This window comes from Halyomorpha halys, unplaced genomic scaffold (assembly GCF_000696795.3).
Source record: "Halyomorpha halys isolate HHAL.00 unplaced genomic scaffold, Hhal_1.1 Scaffold1535.1, whole genome shotgun sequence".
Classification (NCBI taxonomy): Eukaryota; Metazoa; Arthropoda; class Insecta; order Hemiptera; family Pentatomidae; genus Halyomorpha; species Halyomorpha halys.
The window spans coordinates 104,696-114,038 of record NW_027110783.1 but is presented as its reverse complement, the minus strand read 5'-3'; the positions used below and the strand labels follow the sequence as shown (position 1 = coordinate 114,038).

Genomic DNA, 9,343 nt, shown 5'->3' with positions numbered 1-9,343 from the left:
CCTTACCAACAATTTTAAATAGATATGCATTTAAGAATTAAATCACTGGTAAACCATTACTTTTTTGATTTTCTTCAATGAAATCAATTTACAAAAACGAAATGGACTTACTGACACTATAACATTTACTGCGAGGTGTGGAACCAAAGTAAAACTGAACCAGGCAGGGTAACATTTCTGTTATTCTGTTATAACTGCTTAAAGATATTTCTTTGATGCGAGGTCATAAGGACTTAAGTCATTTTTGAGCATTTGGAGATTATGTCGTATTGTAGCACCAAATCAGAGCTACCGGTTGGTAATAAGGTATTTATGCTTCAGATAGACTTACTACTATATTGTTTTATAAAAATAACAATTACAAAAATATCAATAATTAGAATTTACACAATATTTTGAACTTTATTTTTCCTCTCCTGAAAAATTCAGTTCATAGTTATATCACCAAAAATATTGTATAAATATTGGAATATATTAAAATTATGTTAATGCTATTTCCACTTATAGTTATATAGGTGAATTGATCCACTGTGGGACACTTGGGTTAAAGCAAACTGTAGACCCATGCATTGGTTTTCCAGAGTAAAATATCAAAAAATATTTCATTAATGTACGCTTACATTGGTAAAATAAGACATAATTATTGAAAATCTCAGTTACAAAATAGTACCATTACCTGGAATTTATGTTTACTGTCGTAAAAAAATCATAACATCAACACTTTATTTAATATTTTATTAATTTTAATTGTGAAAACATACACTTATTGTGTAAGGTGTCCCATGAAGTTAATAGAAAAAAAAAGCACCTTAAACAAGTGGTTTATTTTTGACAAAGTGTTGATAACAAAGAATAGGAAAAAAAAGCGAGACCACTTGAACTGAAAAAATAGTAATAATTAAAATTCAATAACACAGTACCCCCAAAAAAGTTAATTATCCCCACTCTCAAAATATTTACTATAAATAACGGACAAAGTTTTAGCAATAGTATTCCAAGCTTTGCGATTGTGAGTTACAGATATACTAATTTCGTAAATAATTAAAACATTATGATATTAGTTATAAGTTTTATTAAACATAAATGTTATTTTTCAGCAAAATGATGTTCAAAGCCGCTATCTTAGCAACAGTCTTAGCACTCGCTGCCAGCCAGCAAGCTGTTCAGCAGTATACCCAGAACCCATACTATAATGTAATTATTTTAATTAAGTTTAAAGGAGATATAATAAGGTATAAATGCAGTATGTAAAAATGTATCTGAATTTCTACAGGCACCCGGTAACCTTGGGTTCCCACAAGGACAACAGTACAACAACTACAACGGCCAGTACCAAGGACCAATTGTTTACGATCAGTTCAATCTGAACAATCTCTTCAAGCAATATCCATTCATTTCATTGGTCAACAACCAGAACCAGCCTCTAGGATACATCTACTGGGTAAATAGTCCTAGTAGGGTTACTAAATATTTCTTAGTAAATAACAATAGAATATCGAACGTCTAACACTATCCGATTCCAGGTTAATTCCGACTACGTACTTCAACAGCAACAAAACTTCATTCCTCTAAGAGACAGTTACGGAAATCTTCTTGGATACTATACATTGGTAATTTACAATTATAATATTACGATAAACAATAATATAACTATTATAAACGGATTAATAATTAAATCTTATTTTCTATATTAAAGAAACAGTACACTCCTGGACAGCAGTTCCAGCCTCAAATCCTGAACGAAAATTTAATATCACAGCTGGGACAGTTCGGTTTCATCTACAACCAGCCCGGCCAGGAAAAATTAGGATTCCTTGTTGTCAAGGTATGTAGGCATAACTGAAGTAATTTTTAATTATTAATAAAGATTTTTTTTTCATACCCTCCTATAATGATATTATTGAATACTAAAGATTAGTAATAAAAATTGTAACTATTCCTTCGTTATAGAACCCCTATGCATTCTACAACAACGAGAACGGAGTCCTCAGACCCACTTCTTTCCAGAATAATTTTAACTTTAAACCTCAGGTAAGAAGTGAAAATTAAGTTTATTTTATAATTTTTAAAAAATGTATATAATATTTTGAATATTTTTTCTGTTTAATAGTTCCCCTACAACTTCATTCGCCCTAATTACAACGGCCAATACCAGTACCCACCCCAGTACTATTATGGACAGCAATACCAGGGGTTCTATCTTCCACGATTCCAAGGACAATATAACCAAATTTACCAGGTATTCTTTATAATTATAAATTTCAAGTTTTTATGGGTTTTATTTTATACACTTAGATATGTTAATGATCAATTGCTAATATGGAATTATTTAAATTTTCAGTTCCCGTACAACTACAACTACAACCAATACGTCCCAACTTACTGATAGTCTTCTCACTAGCCCTTTGTGTTAGGAGCATCAACTACAACCCCAGGCTATGATAAGCTAACAATTAAAACTTTAAAAACCATTCATTGTAACAGTGCTGAATAAATTAATATTGTACCCATAAATTGTTTTTTTTTTCTTATATACTCTTTTTATAAGTAATTAAATATGAAGTATAATGATAAACATAGAGCATTACAAAACATTTAAAACAAATAACCAGGGTGTTTCAACAGAGAGGTATCCATAGTTCGTAATATACCAAATATAAATAACTAATGCAATATAGTTATTTTAACATTCTGGTTCCTTCAAACTTATCTTGAAAAACTGATTACTTTTTTATTTTAATTTTATATTTACAATTTTATTTTATACTACAGTACATAATACATACTTTTAGGAAAATTTTTTTGTTTAATAAACTTTGATCCCATGTTAATAAGGTTGAGTTCTGTTGTAAAACATTAGAGATTAGCCTCTAGTTGTATAGTACAACTAAGTATTTGATCGTAAAACGTTCTTAATTTTTGTTATAACAAATTTCTATGCTCAAAGTACCAGTATTTTACCAAAAGTAATTACTAATAACATACACTTTTTATTTATAAAAAATATGTAAAATCATGGCAGGTTTTTGTTTTTCATTTTCTCATAACAAAAAAAAGGAGTTTTCCTAAAAATGGGGAATATCCAGCCCATTAATTGGCTGGTCAAAAAAATTGTTAATTATTTACTATTATTCGAAAACAATCCTTTGGGTTATTAGCCCCTTGAAACCCTCCTAAAAATAATTTAAACAAAGACTAGTTTGACCTGCTTTTGTAGGAAATTCAGTTTGATTTACTATGCTGCAAATTAAAATCACCAAAATTAATTCAATTTTAGTTATCATTACATAACCAGTATAACTTTATATATTGGTTAAATGCGAAAAAATTTTCAGGGGTGGGGGAGAAGTTCAATTCTCTCATATGGATTTTATTCGATTCTGTCAGTTATTTTCGCTTATGCATGCGTACAATTTTTTTCTTCGGCAAGTCTATTCTTCGAAAACGTCTCATCTCATATTATGCCCATTTGTAGCAATGTTGGATTAGTGAAAATGACTCTAGTGCCAATTTCACTGAATGCTTTTAACATATTTCGATTACCCATGCGAAAAACTTCTTTCTTGATTAACAATTTAACAACGTATTATGCCATGAATGCTACTCTCAAACGACAAATCAGTTACCTTAAAATTAAGGCAATAACCTATTCCATTTTGATAGAAAAAGGTAATTTCCTGGAAATGCAATTTTCAAAGAAGGGAAGGGTAGAAAAGGAACGATAAAAAAAATGAAGAAGCTATACTGACCAATGTTCTTGCCAGATTTTTTTTCTCTTTTAATAATAAATATTATTCGTATACATGAAATTGTGCGTAAAATTTTGTTATGGTTCACTAATTTAGCTCTGAATATTTTTGTTATTCTTTTTAGTCATATCTGTTTTTATCACATTTATGAGATCTTTACAACTGCGTTATAAAAAAACGACTTGACCTATCTCAAAAAATTCCATGTTATTCAAATTATATAACAATAAAACAACTATGTTAAATGTTAAGAAAATCTAAGATGGTAAGATCTAGAGCAACAAACACAAAAGTATATTTTGTTGACATAGATTTTTTTCTTTAATTTTAGTTATTGGTATTTACAAGTGTATAACATATAGAACAAGTAAATTTAGTGTCAATTATACAATGGATTGATACAAACAAGTGGAGAATCTACCCATTAATAGAACTCCAATAAATAAATGTAGATATGAATCATTCTGTGATAAACAGACTTTAAGTATTGGATTTATCTGGGTTTACAAATCAGAGGTCATCTCCGTGAGAATTATTCCTCACAGAAAACTACTACAACTCTTACAAACCTTAAACCTTAAACAAGACCTCAAAAAGACACGGAAAATATTAAATTGACAATCGTCCGATCTGGACTAATTTTTCATGACGAAGGCCTGTTATCTGTAAACCCAAGCAAAAAACAATCCAAGGTGTCTGATGATCAGAATGATTCATATTCTCATACACCCCACCCTAGATTCCAACCATATAATCCCAGATCATCAGTTTGGATTCCGAACATCCCACTCCACTATCCTACATATCCTCCGAGGTGCCTGAACAGAAGATGGCCTCGTGACCTTATATTTTAAAATGTTTTTAGACTGAAATGTTTCTACTACTGAGTAGTTTCTCTACATGCTGTATCATATCATTATTTATCATTATGTCATTATTATCAAATTTACTTGTAATTTTTATACAGTTGTAAATATCAATAAATAAATTTAAAAAAAAATATTCTGATACATTTTTGTAAATTATATTTTCTGTCAAAACTGTCTAATGTTTTGAACTGGTTAGGGATTCCTCGCCCCTTTCCTTGATACCATTAGATCGTTAGTATGAGAATATCTTTGTAAGAGATAGAACTATCCTGATGCAAAAAAGTATGGATGAAAAAAAAATAATGCTCAGTTTTCTACGAATCAGTTAAAAATCGGATGACGATAAAAATAAACTTTTTTCTTGCAATTGAGGTGCAGAATCAGCTCCTTAAGTTTTCTAGTTCTTGTAAGGTAATTCCAATCGGAACATATATAATTTACGAAATCAAAGTTTTAATTATTTTCGAAAATGATGAAATATTTGGATTGGGTAAGTTTAAAAAAACTAAAACCGTTGATTAAAAATTTACTAGAATTATAAAGTTTTATATATTATTAATATATCTTTTAAGACGGGACAAAATTCCAAGAGCACGATTTAAAGAAAGTTTTAAAAAAGGAGCTCAGAGGTTAAATAACCGAATCATATCAGAACTTCTTTTATAATTTAATTTGTCTAGATAAATAGTTAATTAACAAAAATAGGCAAGTACATAGGCCAGTGTAGCTTACTTACCAATTTATAATTTTTAATCATCTTATTTTCTTCTCTAAAAATTTAATTTTCTGGTAATCTTCTTTTTTTTTGGAAATTTCTCCTGGGTAAGTACTATAGCTGTATCCAGAAAGGAGTTTTTCACATGGGCAAAATCATCAAAAAGATTCCGATGAAAGTGATACTAGACTAATTTAATGCCTGGGAATACTTGAGTGAAAGTAGCAGATCAACAGAATCAGATAAAATTCACACAAGAGAAACTTTATACTAACCCAAAACAACGAAACTAAACAATGAAAATTTCATTAAATTAGGATTTACGATTCTATCGATTATGCCGAAACATGACTACAAAGTATCTCTCATTTTGTTACTGAGGAAGCAGACGGTGGAAAATTATCAACTTTTTTAAAATATCAATATCTCTTATTTATTATAAATGTATTATATCACACACTTTGGAAACCTCTCCGTTAGTACATTGCACAATAATATATTGTATGCCTTTAGTTATCATATTATTTATTAATTTTATGTTTGTCATTATTTTTTTTTTGTATTCTATGATTATCGTTATATTTCTTCTGTAATTACTTATGAACTGATTATGTGAAAAAATCTCAGCTAATATTATTCAACAGAACTCAACTTTATTCAGATGGAATCAAATCATATTATAAAAGCAAGTTTTCCTGAAAGTAGGGAATATGTAGTCCAGTATAAAATAATATTGTAAAATTAAAACTATCCTACATCACGACCCTCGAAGAATGGTGCCAAAACTGGAGGATTAAAATAAATTCCAATAAATCCCACCAAATCACATTTACCCTTCGTCGCAAACCTTCGTCTTGCCCTACAGTATCTTTTAATAATACCCCACTTATTCCTGTTGAACAGATCCGTTACTAAGGACTAAATCTGGACAAACTACTGACATGGAATCCTCATACAAGACTGAAAAGACAGGAAACTGCTCGTCGATTCCGACTATTACAACATTTACTAGACAAACCGTCCAAACTTTCAATCCATTACAAAAGACTGATCTACATGACTATTATAAGGCCTATTTGGACATACGGAGTTGAGCTATGGGGCTCCACTAAACCATCTAATTCCTCCCCAATCCAATCCTTACAGTCCAAAATCCTTAATGCTCCTTACTTTGTCACAAATCAAATCATCCATCAGGATGTCCGAATGTCCGAATGTCCCCTATGTTGCCGATTGGGCCAGAACCAGATACCAATCCTTCCATCATAAACTTCCCAACCACCCAAACCAACTCGTTTCTAACCTGGCTTCTCCTTCACTACCTAATAATCCTCCTAGACGTCTGAAAAGAAGATGGCCTCGAGATCTTCTCCTTTAGAAATGTTTTTGGAGTTCTATCAATGAGTAGATTCTCCACATGTTTTTATCATGTCTTAATATCACTTACAGCAAATTTACTTGATGTGTATATATGTATACAGTTGTAAATATCAATAAATAAATTATTAAAAAAAATTAAAACTAAAATAATAACCAATTTTTCCAAATAACTGTAATTCATTAATAATAAACATTTATTATGTCGACACTTTAGATACCTCTCCGTTGATACATTACGCTATAGTATATTGTATATGTTTTGTTATGATATTATTTATTCCCATGTCATTAATTTTCTTTCTATTATTCTATTTTTATAGTTATACTTCCTATGTATTATGCTTTTGCGATTTTTTTATCAGATTAAGAATGGACTACAAATTCCTCACTTTTAAGAAAACTCCTTTGTTTTCCTCTTGGTATATGACAAAAAAATTCTGAGATAATTTTACATAATATTTTATAATTAAAATGTGTATGTTATTTGAAATTATTTTTAATAAAAAATACTGGTACTTTGCATATAGACAATTGTATTTAAAAAAAAGGAAGTTTTACGATAAAATACCTAGTTGTATTACGCAAGAAAATAAAAAAAAAATAACACATTTTTCAAAATAACTTTGATTTATCCAGTATGTCAAAATAACTGTTATTATGTTGCTGACTTTGTATACCTCTCTGTTAATAAATTACACTATAGTATATTTTATATATTTATTATTTATTTATTTGTATGTTATTTATTTCCATGAAATTAATTTCCATCCTTCTGTTCAATATTTACTATTATTATTCTCATATAATTATTTATGAACAGAGTATTAAGGAAAAAAAAACAATTTATGGGTATTATATTAATTTATTCAGCACTGTTACAAGGAATGGTTTTTAATATTTTAATTAGTAGTTTTTCAAAGCCTGGAGTTGTAGTTGATGCTCCTAACACAAAGAGCCAGTGAGAAGACTCTTAGTAAGTTGGGACGTATTGGTTGTAGTTGTAGTTGTACGGGAACTGAAAGTTTAAATAATTCCATATTAGCAATTGTTCATTTACATATCTAAGTGTCCATAAAAAGTTGAAATTTATAACTATATGGAATACCTGGTAAATTTGGTTATATTGTCCTTGGAATCGTGGAAGATAGAACCCCTGGTATTGCTGTCCATAATAGTACTGGGGTGGGTACTGGTATTGGCCGTTGTAATTAGGGCGAATGAAGTTGTAGGGGAACTATTCAACAGAAAAAATATTCAAAATATTATATAAAATTACAAAAAATAAAGAATAAAATAAAAGGATTGTTTTCACTTCTTACCTGAGGTTTAAAGTTAAAATTATTCTGGAAAGAAGTGGGTCTAAGGACTCCGTTCTCGTTGTTGTAGAATACATAGGGGTTCTATAACGAAGGAATAGTTACAATTTTTATAACTAATTAACAAATACTTGAGTTATGCCTACATACCTTGACAACAAGGAAACCTAATTTTTCCTGGCCGGGCTGGTTGTAGACGAAACCGAACTGTCCCAACTGTGATATTAAATTTTCGTTCAGGATTTGAGGCTGGAACTGCTGTCCAGGAGTGTACTGTTTCTTCAATGTATAAAATAAGATTTAATTATTAATTCGTTTATAATAATTATATTATTGTTTATCGTAATGAGATAATTGTAAATTACCAATGTGTAGTATCCAAGGAGATTTCCATAACTGTCCCTTACAGGAAGGTAGTTCTGTTGCTGTTGAAGTACGTAGTCGGAATTAACCTGGAATCAAACAATGTTAGTTTATTGTTCTATTGTTATTTAATAAGCAATATGTAGTAACCCTAATAATCCTTTTTACCCAGTAGATGTATCCTAGAGGCTGGTTCTGGTTGTTGACCAATGAAATGAATGGATATTGCTTGAAAAGATTGTTCAGATTGAACTGATCATAAACAATTGGTCCTTGGTACTGGCCGTTGTAGTAGTTTTGTTGTCCTTGTGGGAACTCAAGATTACCGGGTACCTGTAGAAATTCAAATACATTTTTATACATATTGTATTTATATCTTATTATATCTCATTTAAACTTAATTAACACAATTACATTATAGTATGGGTTCTGGATGTACTGTTGAACAGCTTGCTGACTAGCAGCGAGTGCTAAGATAGTTGCGAAAATAGCGGCTTTGAACATCATTTTCCTGTAAAATAATAATGTAGATTTAGTAATAGTTTAAACTAATAACATAATTTTAAAATTGTTTATGAAGTTAGTTTATCTGTAACTCACAATGGCAAAAATTGGAATACTACTCCTTGAATATCCTCCGTTATTTATACTAAATATTTTAAGAGTAGGGGTAATTTTTTTTTTGTACTTTATTATTCATTCTTAATTATTAATATTTTTTTCAGTACTGAAGTGGTGTTTTTTTTTCTGTTATATAACTATTGGGCTAATTACTGTGTTATCGGCAAATTGTCAAAAATAAACCACTCTTTTAGATTTGTTTTTATCAATTATCATTTTAGAACACCTACCGTAGTCTAGGTAGTTAAAAAAATAAATATTTTTAGATTTTATATATCCATAATGGTAAAAGTAAAGGCTAAATAATATATATTTTGTCAATAAGTGTTT

General features: G+C 29.6%; 2 protein-coding genes across 2 annotated transcripts; one reads left to right on the top strand and one right to left on the bottom strand.

Moving 5' to 3' along the window:
• The first annotated feature begins 1,078 nt into the window (after positions 1-1,078).
• Positions 1,079-2,514, top strand: LOC106689961 (uncharacterized). The gene is made up of 7 exons (XM_014435191.3): positions 1,079-1,194; positions 1,274-1,441; positions 1,524-1,610; positions 1,697-1,825; positions 1,951-2,031; positions 2,111-2,239; positions 2,342-2,514. The coding sequence occupies exons 1-7, from the start codon at positions 1,084-1,086 to the stop codon at positions 2,384-2,386; spliced, it is 750 nt and encodes a 249-aa protein (XP_014290677.1). The 5' UTR covers positions 1,079-1,083; the 3' UTR covers positions 2,387-2,514.
• A 5,041-nt stretch (positions 2,515-7,555) lies between these two features.
• On the bottom strand, positions 7,556-8,921 carry LOC106689962 (uncharacterized). Its single transcript, XM_014435192.2, has 7 exons — positions 8,807-8,921; positions 8,561-8,725; positions 8,395-8,481; positions 8,180-8,308; positions 8,033-8,113; positions 7,819-7,947; positions 7,556-7,728 (listed from the first exon to the last, which is right to left on the bottom strand). Exons 1-7 carry the CDS (start codon positions 8,897-8,899, stop codon positions 7,684-7,686), a joined length of 729 nt encoding a protein of 242 aa, XP_014290678.1. The 5' UTR covers positions 8,900-8,921; the 3' UTR covers positions 7,556-7,683.
• Between the last annotated feature and the right edge of the window lie 422 nt (positions 8,922-9,343).